This window comes from Sarcophilus harrisii, chromosome 4 (assembly GCF_902635505.1).
Source record: "Sarcophilus harrisii chromosome 4, mSarHar1.11, whole genome shotgun sequence".
Lineage (NCBI taxonomy): Eukaryota > Metazoa > Chordata > Mammalia > Dasyuromorphia > Dasyuridae > Sarcophilus > Sarcophilus harrisii.
In genome coordinates this window covers 35,843,821-35,858,221 of record NC_045429.1, presented here as the reverse complement: position 1 = coordinate 35,858,221, position 14,401 = coordinate 35,843,821, and the positions used below count along the sequence as shown (strand labels likewise).

The 14,401-nt window shown below is 33.7% G+C and overlaps 1 protein-coding gene across 2 annotated transcripts in view; it reads left to right on the top strand.

Moving 5' to 3' along the window:
- Positions 1 to 14,401, top strand: part of PKN2 (protein kinase N2) — a 167,775-nt gene that overhangs the window by 138,274 nt on the left and 15,100 nt on the right. For both annotated transcript variants that reach the window (XM_031969379.1, XM_031969380.1), the window contains exons 16-18: positions 6,515 to 6,691; positions 8,577 to 8,639; positions 9,580 to 9,656. In XM_031969379.1, coding sequence (XP_031825239.1) covers positions 6,515 to 6,691; positions 8,577 to 8,639; positions 9,580 to 9,656 — 317 coding nt within the window. The remainder of the gene's footprint in view (positions 1 to 6,514; positions 6,692 to 8,576; positions 8,640 to 9,579; positions 9,657 to 14,401) is intronic.

Sequence of the window (14,401 nt, the reverse complement as noted above, 5' to 3'; positions counted from 1 at the left end):
AAGACTGTATGTGTCTGTGTAACAAACAAGTGAGGAGTCATTTGACTTTTCTGATACTCTTTTACATTATTTAAAAATACTAAATGATACCTTGCCAGCCTCTACCTCATACAGAGTTGCTAAATTAAGAGAATGTTGTATGTTAAAAAATTTTTATTTAATTGCAAAATACCATACCATTTTCAGTATGTTGACAAAGTTAGGTTATTTGCCTTCAAGAAGTTCTTTCTAACAGGAGATAGATATATATATATATATACATACCCTGTAAATTGAAGATAATCTCAGAAAGGCAGAGTGGTGTGGCCACATGGGCTTCATCTTCTACCTAAGGTGGGATTTGAATCAACTATTAAACGATTCTGGGTGAAGTGAGAAGGGAACACGTTTGGAGCATGGGGGACAACCACAGCAGAGGTAGAGTTGGGAGCATCACTTGATCAGAGTGCCTAGAAGAGAGGAAAATGCAGAAAAAGTGGAAAGTAGAAAAAAATGAAATTGCAAAGAACTTTAAATTCCAGAACATTTCTCACATTGGATTTTAGAAATAATAGGAAGCCACTGGAGCCAATGATCTTCTATTGAGCAGCAAAAATGCCACATTATTTGACAGTAGACTTTTGTTTCAAATCATGTGAAAAACAAGTAAAAACTCAATTTTTAGGTGATTATAAATAACCTTTTAGGATCTAGTCACAGTTTTAGATCATTAGAATAAAATATTTTGTTCAGTCATATTTCCTAAGGAAGTGTTACTTATTTCTTCCCATAATCCAGATTGACTGAAATTTCTTTTAATATGGAAAATAAAGAGATTGAATTTCAACACAAAGCATAGGCTGCTATTCTCCCTACTGGAGAGAAATTCAGAGTCTGAAAATGTCATTGATAATCATCTATCTTCAGTTTTATCTGTTTCCTTATACCACTTAGAACATAAGCAGCTAAGTGGTACAGTATAGATAGATGGTGATAGAATACCAGACTTGGAGTCAAGAAGACTCATCTTCCTGAGTTCAAATCTGGCCTCACACACTTATTACCTGTGTGAACTCAGACAAATCATTTTATCCTGTCTGCCTCTGTCCTCAGCTGTAAATTGAACCAGAGAAGCAAATGGTACCAAGAAAACCCCAGATGGGGTTATGAAGACTCAGACATGACTGAAAACAATAGCATTATATTTTTAATGATTTTACTAAATGTTTTAGTATTTTTGTAGAAATTCCTTAGGATCCTAGATCTGAAACTAGAAAAACTTTAGGGGTCAGTTATCCTTTTATCTTGATTGGGCTATAAATCTCATTTTAACATTTTCTTTATAATTTTCTAATATTAGGTTTCTGTTGAAATATTATTTTAGAATGAAAGCACACAAAAGCCTAAGGCTTTAAAAAACAAACTAACTTCCAGATTTTGTGTTCATAATTAAAAACAGATTATAATATGTACAGGGTAGGAATTCATCTGTAGTATGAAGCTATTAAACGGAGTCTAGACAATAGTTCATAATAGCTACATTTACTGTCACTGTTTAAAATTGAACAGGTGTCTTATATTATCTAGATGATGACTATAATAACATAGCATTTAAAAGACCATGCTGCTTTTAACACAGCAGGTACACTTTTTAAACATTGTTATAATTATATTTAATTTTTAAAAACCTATTAGCCATGAGATCTAGATCCTTGTATAAATACATCTTTACAGTTATTTTCATTTTTCAAAAAGGGTTCATGTTAAGATTCAAAACACCATAGAGTGAAATTAAGGATGATGGGCCTACATCTTGCCACACTGTAATTTGCAGTTTTAAATTCTAGAGTTCTTTGAAAAATCTAAAGTAAACCCATTTTAGCATCAACTCTTGCTTTTTTAAGTAAAGTATACTCATATATAATAGAATAGTAAGTAAAGTATACTCATATAGAATAGAATAGAATAAAGTATACTTTATATTCTGGTTATACGGTTACTGTAGAGTTCTAAAGGCCATATTTTGATCAGGAAGTCAAATAAGTGTCATATTTTGAACTGATTTTGTTATGGTTTAATAGAAAAACATAGATTTGTTTCTGCATTTAAATATATCATCAGTTATATGTTTTATATAAAAATAAAATTTTGTTTAGTTAAAATAACTTTGGGAAATAGAATTTGGGATTAGGAAATAGAAAAAAAAAACAGAGACTTCTAGATTATTCACATATTTCACACCTATGTACTCTTCACAAAGTAGATGCTAATTGTGTGGCAGGTTATGAACAACATTACAAAAAATGAAACTGACATTTAACAGACAGGAAATTATTTCTCTGGGAGTCATTTCCTGTCTGCCAGTGATATGGAAGTCACTAGCTGTGGGATTATGTTTAGTCTAACTAGGTAGAACAAAGGTCAGAATGAACTAGAAGAAAGGATAAAAAGTAGAATATATAACTTGCAGTTACAGCAATTTAATGCATTCTGTCTAAACTGGGTCTTGAGTGAAAAATTGCTAAAAATAAGGGCACTGACTCTTATCATCATTTCATAAAGAAATCTCACCAATAGAATCACCAAAAGAGCCCAGAAACTGCTTCATCCAGGAAAAATAATCACCTCTTTGCCAAATGAAGATTCCACAGCAGCCAAAGGCAATACTGTCTATCTAGAACATTGAGGGTGGAGGACAACAAAAGAGACCAAACATTATATTCTCAGAACTGCATGGGACTTCCTCTAGTCATTCTCAAGAACATTTATAGACAAAATAGCAAATAGATAATAGAACTACCACATTTGTATTCATAGTATCTCATTTTTTTATATAAGGTCATGGAAGTGACACTAAAGACTAAGAGATTTGTAGCTAGATGTAGACATAGAAGAAATTAGTGCTGGATTTGATGTGAACAGATGAATGAATGAAGCATTAAAAGGACTTGTTTTCTGCAAAGCACTATTCTAAGTGTTGGGGATATAAATAGAAAATTAAGATAGTCCCAGCCCACACTCTAATAGGAGAAACAACACATAGGGAAGGTCATTGGTTTTTAATTCTCTTGGGTATTAATTAACTAAAATAGCTGGAATAAGGGAGACACAAAAAGAATGGAAAAAATCAAGGACACTATTTTAAGAAAAGAAAAATCTGAAGGCATTAATAGCATCCTGCTTGACATAGCACATATTCTATCACATTCATATGCCATAACTTGTTTAACCTTTTCCAATTGATGGCATCTTTCAGTTTTCAATTAATTCTTTGCCTTCACAAAAAAAGCTGCTGTGGGTATTTGTACCTACTGGTCCCTGTAACAACTCCATTAGGTAGGTACTTAGAGTATTATCTCAATTTACAGATAAGGGAATTGAAGTTTACAAAAGCTAAATGATTTAACCTTAGTCACATAGGTAGTGAGTCAAAGGCTTCATCTGATCCCAAATCCAATATTGTTTGTTCTAGTTTTTCTCAGTAGTCTGATCTCTTCCCATGAGTTCAGTTATCTTTGTGCAGATGACTCTCAAATCCATATGTCCAGCCCTAATATTTGTTCTTAATTCCAGTCTTATACTATCAACTGTTAGTAGATAGAGGAGATATCATGTCCCATAGTATCTCAAAATCAAAATGCCCCCAACAGAACTCATTATACTTAATCCCAGGCACATCCTTCTTCCAAACTTATTTTTAAAATAATGATATCCTCAGAGAAGGAGGAATAGGATTTAAAGATACAATAGCAACTTTGTTGTGATGGTAAAGTGGAGGCAAAGAACTAGAAACGGAAGGAACCCCATAATTGGGAAATAGCTGAACAGATTATGGCATATGAATGTAAGAGAACATGAAAGAGCCATATGAAATAATGAAGGCAAAGAAAAATTTGTCAGAGAAATCTGTATTTTATGAACTGATACAGAGTGAAGTGTTCAGAATCAAGAGGATAATTTATATTATTATATATAATATTGTAAAGAATCTAACAATCTGATCAATATAACATTCATCCATGATTTTACAGGACTCAGTGGTGACATATAGTATCCACCTCTTGATAAATAATAAACTCAGGGAGCAAAAACTAAACACACACACACACACACACACACACACACACACACACACACACACACACACTTTTTTGGTTTTGTTATTCATATTATTAAAAGGGAAAAAAGCTGTCATCCTTCCACTTGTTGAATTTATCACCTCAAGCTTCTCTCCTCTAAGCAGCCCTCTGAGATTTAATTAGTTGCCCAGTTACATAAAATCTATTTCAATATATTTTGCATTCAATTCTTAATCTGTACTCAATAGCTACTACCCTTGTTCAGATCCTTATCACCTCTTATTAAAACTATTACAGTAGCCTCATTATTGGTTTCCTACAAATTTTCCCCTTTCCCCATTGTCTTCCTTTGCCAAATTAGTATTCTTAAGTCACAGATCTGACTATATTACTAATCTACTCAAAAATTTTAAATGCTTCATTATAATTTCTAGGATAAATTATAAATTGGAATTATTTAATATTAGAATTTTAAGATCCACTATAATCTGACAGCACTTACCATCCTAGGCTTATTTTGTATTATTCTGACATGCTATAAAAGCTTTATACGAAGATTTTTTTTAAAAATCACACAAAATAATTAGATATGAATTAGTAGTAAACTGCATTGATAGGAGTATCCACATAGTAATTTCTGTCAGAGGTTCTTAGCATTGCATGAAGGAAAGAAGCATTGTTCTGCCTGCATATCTCAACACTCCCTGTGGAAATTATTTAGAGGAAAACCTACCCTCTCTTTTTAGAAAATATTTTATTCCCCAATTACATGTAAAACCCATTCAAAAATTTTTTTTAAAGTTTTGAGTTCAAAATTATATCTCGATCTTTCCTTTCCTTCCCCTCCTCTCTGAAATGGAAAATAATCTGATTACATGGGTAATCACATAAAATGTATTTCCATATTAGTTATTTTGTGCAAGAAAACCAAAAAAAAGAAAGGGAAAAAATAGTATATTTCATTTTTTTATTGAGCCACCATCAGTTCTTTCTCTGGAGGCAGATAGCATTTTTCATTATGAGTTCTTTGGGATTGTCTTGGATCATTATGTTCCTCATATAGCTAAGTCATTCAGTCGTTCATTATAAAACATTGCTGTTATTGTTAAGTACAATTCCCCCTGGTTCTGCTCACTTAATTCTGCATCAGTTCACTTAAATCTTTCCAAGATTCTTAAATCATCCTGCTCATCATTTTTTATAGCTCAGTAGTATTCCATTATATTCATATTCTACAACTTGTTTAGCCATTCCCCAGTTAATAAGTAATGTCAAACCTACCGTAATGGACGTGGGTATTTCAGTTGCTAGCCCATACCAGAATGCTTCCTGCAAAACTACTTTTTGCACTGTAGCATCTTTGACTTCACATAAAAGTGTGATTAGGAGCACAAATTCTATTGGTCAGGCTCTTCCTTCTCACTTCAAACCTTTTGTCATCGTTCCATACTCTTACCTTCTTTCCTCCAGTTTCTGAAAAAAGGTAGCCCTTACCAAGATCAACTTTTATTATTTTCTCCAGCATACTCCTCACCCAATAATCTCTTTAATCTTTAGCCTTTCCATACTTACTGATTCCTTCCCTACCATTGCCACCAAACCCAGACAAGGGCTCCTCCTTCCTTAACCTTCACTTATACCTTGCCATCTCCCCAATATGTTGTTCTTTTCTTCATCCAAGTTCATTATATCCTTATAATGCCCATGGATTTAATTTTCATCTTTATATAGAGACTCATAGCTACATATTGAACCTCAATCTCTTCCCTGATTTTTAGTTCCATATCAGCAGTGATTTATGCCTATTGGATGTTTCAAGCTGAATATTTCAGAGACATCTCAAACTCATCTTGTCTTAAATAAAACTTGACATCTTTGTTGGGTTTTGGGATGTTGGGATTTGACAAATCCACCCATCTTCTAAACTTAGCTATTTATGTCAAAAAAAAGCTACACCATTTTTCTGATATCCCAAATCATAACTTTGATTATTCTCTCCTCACCCCATGTCCAATTGTTTCCACGTTTTGTTGCTTACACCACTAAATATCTGTTGCATTTTATCACTTTCTGCTCACAAAATCTTCTTTCAGGCTTTTATCACCCAGATTATACAGCAGCTTCTCTCTCTCAATCTTCTCCCAACTCTGAAATTCACTTGGCCTCCGGTTTCTCTCGAATAAGTTCTAAACACTTGACCTTTAAAGCTCTTCACAATTTGTTCTAGCCGATCTTTTTATTCTGCACATAGCTGGGTTTTTACATAGTTGTTTGCATGGCTTCCTCTTTAGATTGAGAGCTGCATGTGGGTAAGGACTTTTACCTTTTCATTCTATTACCAACACTATGCACTGTGTCAGACTCATAATAAGTGCTAGTTTACTGGCAGATTGCTATTTATCAGTTGCAATTTAAATGTCTGATGACTGAATTGCCATTTCAATGTTCTTTTGCAGCCTCATGTGTGAAAAACGAATTTTTGAAACTGTGAATAGTGTAAGGCATCCCTTTTTGGTGAACCTTTTTGCTTGTTTCCAAACCAAAGAGCATGTTTGCTTCGTAATGGAATATGCTGCCGGTGGGGACCTAATGATGCACATTCATACTGATGTCTTTTCTGAACCAAGAGCTGTGTAAGTATACTTTTATACTTTCTGTGCTTTTTATAAGTACTTTCCTTCCAAAACCATGAACATTAAACCATGATTTCTTTCTGAAGGATAGGTCTGTTTAGTTATTAATAAAGTTCTCCAGATGTTCTCTTTCTATTTTATCTAAGCTTATATCACAGTCCAGGTATTCCTTAGTCTATTATTCATGGTAATAAGAAAGTTCTAGCATGAATTACTCCAAATAACAAATGACATTTCCCGAGTGACTTTACTTACTGATTTAAGTATCTCAAACAAATCAATCTTACTGTGTTTCATTTCCACCTACTTAATGGAAAACATGCTGATTTGTAGTCATGAGATCTAAGTTTGAAGTCTAAATTTGAAATCTGTTGTGACCTTGCACAAATCACTTATTTGATGTCTACCACTCATCTCTGATCACTTGATTTTTTTTTCTTCCCATTTTCTGTCACCATTAAGGTCCCAATGTCCTCTAAATTTTTACCATGATTAGTCATCTGTAATTCTGTTCTCCAGTAGAAGTGCTGATGGCAATGAGAAAGTATCAGTCCTTAATTTGAATTTAGCTCTGTGGACTGTAGAAAAGAAATGGCATAGGCCCTGTACTTTGAGGGAGTTAATAATAACTTTGTTAGAAAGACAAATGTGTACTTTTGAAATTGAGAAAAACATAAATAAATGATAAAAGTATTAAATTGATTAGTCCTAAACTGTTGAAGTTGCATGTTATACTTTATAGAGTAGTTGACTTGAAAGTCAAAAGGAAATGGTTCAAATCTCACTTCAGACACAGTAATCATTATAATGCTTTAAGGTTTACAAAGTGTCTAACAAATATTAGTTTCCTTTGATCTTTACAACTCCCCTGGGACGTAGGTACTTCTCGTATCTGCATTTTATAGATGGAGTGGAGGTGAAGGGACTTGGCCAGGATCCCAGCTAGTAAGTGTCTGAGGTCACATTTGAACTTAGAACTGCTGAAATCTAGATCTGCTACCAAGAGCAAGTCAACTAGCCTCTCTCAATCTCAAGCAGCTCCACAGGTACTTTAGGAGATTAGTTTCCATGATAAGAATTATCATATGACGAAATCATTGGTCCTTGACTCTGATGTTGTTGTTGTTAGTCATTTTTCAGTCATGCCTGCCTTTTTGACTCCTGTTTGGGGATTTCTTAGAGATATTGTAGTGGTTTACCATGTCCTTCTTCAGTTTATTTTTACAGATGAAAAAACTGAGGCAAATGGGGTAAAGTGACTTGGCCACACAGCTATCTACATGTCTGAGGTTGAATTTGAACTCCAGTTTTCCTCACTTCAAGCCCAGCACTTTATTTACTATACCACTTAGTAGTTGCCATTCTGTATAATCTTGATCGTGTTATACCATAAGCTTCATGAAGCTAATATCTCCTTTTACATTTCTCCAAACTTCTAGCATAGTGCTATGCACACAGATAATTAATATTTAGTCATTGAATATAAAATAATTTGATTACATAGAACTAGAAAAAAATCAAGACATTTTTAAAATCACATTAGGCATAGTATTTCTAAACTCTCAAAATGGTAAGTTAATAAAGAGATAATGGCAGGTTAAAATTTCTTCAGACCCTTTAGTTTCAACTGTCTTCTGGAGTTCACTCTGTTTTCTTGAACTTCTGTCCATTCATTTAAAGCTTTGCCAAGTAGCTATACAAAATCTAGTCTGAATATAAAGTATATTTTGAAAATACATTTTGAAAATTCTCCAGTCTTTCTACCAATTAACTGCTTTTGACTGAAAGCTAAAAGATTTGGTATCTTCAAAGCAGAAGGTTATTAAATCAAAAGCAAAAATCAATAAAATGTATTAAATCTGTTTTGCTTTAATTCTTTAAACAGATTTTATGCTGCATGTGTAGTTCTTGGATTACAATATTTACATGAACACAAAATTGTTTATAGGTAAGTAAATCTTATACAATGATGATGGGTTTGGATAAGAAATTAAAGCTAATTAGACTTCTACTATTTTTTATGTGATTTATAAAAACACCTCAAAATAAGGACAGCAAGTTTTCCTTGGAAATAATTTTTTTTTGCTCTTCTCACTGATTTAAAGATCTCAGGTTACTTCAGATTATTCTGGCGCAAATGTAGATTGTGCTTGATTTTTCCTGCTTTCAAATGAGGAATGAAAGTAAACTAAAGTATACCAATAGGTAGAGAAAAACCAATAAAAATTATGGCATAAGTCCCACAAACTAAAAATCTCATTACTTTCAAATAAATTTATAATTCAAACAAAGTGCCAAGAAGGTATTCCTAAGTAGAGAATCTAGACATAGGTAAAAATTAGTATATGATTAGCATCAATAAAATACTTGTGGTAATATATTTATAAAGCTTATATTCTCTCAGGAAGGTTAAAGATCCTTTCTACAACTTACTTTAGATTACTTATTAACTTGGCAAATCCTTCTTTCCTGCATAGTGGCAAAATTAAACTTTGCTCAGGTCAAAGTCACAAATTCTAAATGAAGCAGAGTTTGTTGAGATTTTATGGCATTGAGGTTTCTTCTTTTAACTATATTTTCTTAAGTGATAAAACACTCCTTTGGGTATGCTCCTTTTTTCCTACCATAACAGAAAGAACTGAATGCTCATTTATCAAATTTGCAAGTAAAGCAGTAAGTATTGCCAAAAGAAGATGGAAAAAAAAAAAAATCAAAATTAGCAATAGAGGATTTAAATCCCAAATCAGAACTTGGAAAACCTATACTTGGTAAAGAGGATATTTGGCCATTTATTGCTGAAGAAATTTATTTTTTTTAAACCAGGTTATATATTCATTTCATTACATTAATTTTAATTTCTTTTCCATTTCTTTTTTTTCCCCACATAGAGATTTGAAGTTAGATAACTTGTTGCTAGATACAGAGGGCTTTGTGAAAATTGCTGATTTTGGTCTTTGCAAAGAAGGTAATTTACTTTTATTGAAGTTATTTTTCAAAGCCTCGTTGTTCCTTTGTATTTTGGTAGTTTCCTAATGTTGCTTGTGGAAGGGAAGGTATGTTTCAAGTACTTTTTTTTTTCTCTATTAAGGTTGTTCTTATATTTTAATTATCATATTATGAATTTCACAGAAGTTCAGAGATGAAAGGGACTTGAAGGATCATCAGATCTACTCCTCCACATTTGAGTAGTAGAAGATTTGGAAAGAGATTGAATGACTTGCTCAGTGTCATAGGGCCACTTTTTTGGAATACAAGATTCTTTCTCCCATTTCAGTGTTCCCTCAGCTCCATTATGATTCCTTAATGTCTCACATTGACATCATTAAACACTTAAATTTTCCTGGATATCATCATGGAAGAATATACATATATCATAATTGTCTTTATAGAAAAGTAACAGTAAACTACTAATTGATCCTGTCCCTGTTAAGCATTTTACAAAAAGAATTGTGAAGGCTCAGTATCTTACTTTAAGATTACTTAAAAGCCAGCTAATTCTTATTTCACTAATTTAGTGAATCTGATCTTGTCAACATGGTACCATTAGTGTAATTTGCAATCTCTCCATGCTTTTTCACTCCTTCTGTGTGATTTTTGTTAGTGTTTTTCACAGATCTTTCTTCAGGATCAATTAACATAGCAAACCCTTCCTTTAAATCTCTGTATGTTTTATGGACAGAAGTAGAAAACTGTAGCTGTTCATCTGTTCCCTCTTGTTTTTGTCACATGACTAGCCTACCTCTTTTTCCTATCACTCATTTTCTTAATGCTACCTTTTCCTTATGAACTTAATGTAGTCATCTTTGGAAATTCTCCAAAGCCCATTTGACCCCAATATGCATCTGTCCATAGTACTTTGCTTTACATAGAATTTGATTTTTCTGTGATTGAGTGTTCCTAAATTCACAAACATTTGATGTTATCAGGAAAGTATTTCTTTTGGGGGGTGGGGGAGAGAAGGGGGCTTTTGTGCTAGGAAATAATTTGGAATTGTTGAAACTAGAAGGTTGATACACACCTAGATAGGGAAATCATTTACTAAATGCGTTCTCTATGCTAAGCACTGACAGTAAGCTCTAAGCATACAAATATAAGCAAACACAAGTCTTTGCTTTTAATAAATTTCTAACTGAGGAAAACGTTACATAAAACATGGGGATTTACAGATGGAGGAATGTTGTGGAGACAGCCAGGAAAGTGATGTGTGGAGGCCTGGTTCCAAGTACTAGAATCAGTTCTAAACTCAGGGTAAAAGTTCAATTTGCAGAGCCTAGGATCAAAGAAGACAATATTTATACATACTTCGTAAACTTTAAAGTTTTACATAAATGTTAGCTGTTTACTATTATGCAGTTTTCCTAAATGTTATCCAGTTATTTATTAACTTCCTTCTCTTAAATTCTGAGCACTGCTTATTAGTCACCTGAAGTGTCTGTCTTCAAATATATGTATTAATATGTTTACTCAGTGGAATAGTTTTTCAGCTATGTGTAATAGTCTGGACAATAGTTATTTTTCATCCATTTAGTTTTTCACATGTGAATTGTTAAAGGAGTCTCTTGAATATAGCTGTATTAATATTCTGGGTTTTTGATGCAGTCAACTCAGAGTCAACTTAGTATCATCTACCTACAGAAACTGCAGAGCAATTTCAACAATCTTTTGTCCATTTAGACATTGCTACTCTTCATCATAGTGGCAAATATCTTGCCTTATTTGATTATTAGTGATCAGTTATTAACATGTTCATATTAATAAACAGATATGTCTGTTACTTGCATTTATTAAATCTCTTATGTGATCTTAGTATAAACATGAATGATGCCTTGAGTTTTGTTTTTTCCTTAAGGTTTACTTTGTAAAGATGTGGCCTATTTGAGAATCGTTGATGGTAGTCTTTATATTTCCATTTCTTATTTTCACCAATGATATCATTTGATGTTGAATTTATTTTCCACAGAGGTGAGAAAGTATCTTTGTGTAGAAGGGTGGGTAGTAAAAGTTTTTCATTTGTCTTTTTCTTTTTTAATAACAACATGTCCTGTGACCTTTTGTATCCTCCTAGATTCTTTGCTGCCCTGAGGTAGCGAGTAATGTGAGCCTTGAGTGTTTTCAGTACGCTGGGTCCCTGCCCAGTGTGGGTCTCCTCACTGTGAGGTAGTTCTTGTCTACTCTAAACTGTGCTTGATAGGATTCTGACAGTCACAAGGGCTACAAAGAAGTCCTTGTTGAAGACCCTGCCAGAGGTTCACCATGTTTGGTCTAATGACGCTCATTTGGCTCTTGCTTCAAACTAGCCTTGTTTGTTTTTTATGATCTTCCTCCTTTGTAATACTTTGACGCGAGTTTATGTTCTAAGCCATTTTTACTGCCTTTTTCTTTCATATCCCTCTTCTTGGCATAGAATCATAGATTGAGAGCTAGAAGATACTTTGAGGCCATTGAGCCCAAACACTTCATTTTAACCAATGAAGAAACAGGTCAGACAAGCCAAGTGATAAGAGTCGGGACTCATACCCAGTTCTTCTGAAGCTAAATCCATCACGCTCTTTGCTAGGCTAAGGCACTTCTTGGATTGTATCTTCTTTTTTTCATTGTTCATTTTATAGGTCAAGTTAAAGCTGTTGCATTTGTTTGATGTCTTCTTATCATTCACCTTCTGTATTGATATTTTTATCTTTCCTCTAATTAGTGGTCCAGGTACACAGAGCTGAATACAGTAACAGATTTCTTTGCTTCTGTTGATATATTATTTTTTGTGCTTCTCAGTGATTATCATATTCACCATTAATTGACTCTCTTCTACCTATGTAAGAATGAGACAAGTTAATTAGCTTATTGAGTTCCCCAATCAGTGTGAATTTAAAGTGCTGAATAGATATGAGTTTTATGAGCAGTCTGCAGCCTTTAACCCAGGGCTTCTTCAACTTTTTCCTTTTATGACCCCTTTTCACCTAAGAAATTTTTATGTGACCCCTAGTTTATAGGGACTCAAATTAAACATTTATTGCTAATAAATCAAAATTTTGCAAACCCTCTCCTCTATATTCAGTCATAAGACCCCATATGGAATTGTGAAAAGCTGGCCTTTATCCTCATCAGTTTGTCAGACCTGAACCATAATTTCCATTATATTTTCATTATCTTCCCCTATGCCCATCTTCATCGTTAAGATGCTAAGCGGCAAAATTATTCTCTTTTTTTGGAAGTACTTGTCAGATTCTTCATGTAGAATTTTTCTCCTTTTTTATCCTCTTTAACAGATGCTGGAATGTAGGCCACAAATATCTTGATGATGATCTTACTGCAAAAAACATTGTTCAAAAAATCTGTACAACAATGTCTTTTCTTGCCTTTGACTGTTGAGGAAAACAGCTCTGCTTACTCTTTGATTTGCCTCTTATTTGAAAACATACTTCCTTTTTTATTCAGATTCCTTTTTTTCTTCTGTTTTTTGTTTTTGATTGCAAGAAGATATTTGTTGATTTGCTTTAGTTGTTCCAATAATGTCACTTCATTGATCATCTTGCCAGGGTTCCCATTTAGGTAAAGTACTCAGATTGAAATTAATATTGATGACTATCCCAGAGCTATTTGTTAATTAATTCAGTCTTCCTTTTTTGTCACACTACCACAGTCTCTATTAAAAATGGAAAGGGGCTGTCTAGCACTGAGGTCCATTTTTTTTTTTTCTTTTGTTTCTTTGATTTTTTAAAATTTCTTTGAATTGGATCTAGGATTTTACTGGTGTATATATTGGGGAACTCCCTCTACAAGTGAAGGTCAGGAACTTCATGTCAACTTAAACAGCCTTAGAGATCTGCTTTTGAATCCCTGAGAGACCAAGTGACTTGCTCAGGGTCTCACTGCCAGGACATGTCAGGCATGCTTAGAACCCAGATCTTCTGGATTCATCTGTACAGCTCTTCCTCTTGGTGGTTTTTGTTTAATGGGGAGACTTTTGCATAACATTTTAAGGCTTGTAGATCATGATGCAGAGAACATCTCGTTTTAAAGGACGTTATCAAAGATGAGCTTTTTTATTTAATATGATGGGGGTCAGAGATCCAGTTTGAATGTAATTGATAGAAATAATGCCCATGGGCTGTGCATACATCAAATATGCTTTCTTGCCTGTGGCCTTCACAAGGTACATGGCAGAGAAGAGTTAAAATACTTCCAAGTTAAATGAGCTGTCTTAAAGTTTCCTTTGGATGAATGAACAACAATAACTGACAAATATACATGGACAACATATACAAGGAAAATAGCCATCAGATAATGGATTTAGAGCCATCCTGAAAGGAAGATGTAGGTACATGGCGTACCTCTGATACACACTGTGTCTATGACCCTCAAGAAGTCCCTAAGTAGCCTTTCTAAGAATTATAAGTTGCTGAGTGAGGTGCTGGTCTGCACTGATAGAAGATACTTCCTAACTGAGAGCACATTAACCTGATGAAATTATAGGTTCATATTCTCTCTACCCTCTTTCTTCCCTCTCTCCTTACCCCCCAAAAAAGTATCTAAAAATGTAGGTACAGATTTTGCTGTTTATGAAAATTAGACAAAAGAATGCTTTATTATGCCTAGAAAGTGATATGCATATGAACAGGACATCATAACAAAAGGGAGGAGCCCTAATTTCTTTTTCCTACTCTATTAAATGCCTCCCTTTCTGATTTTTGGCAGGTTACTTGAACCATCAAA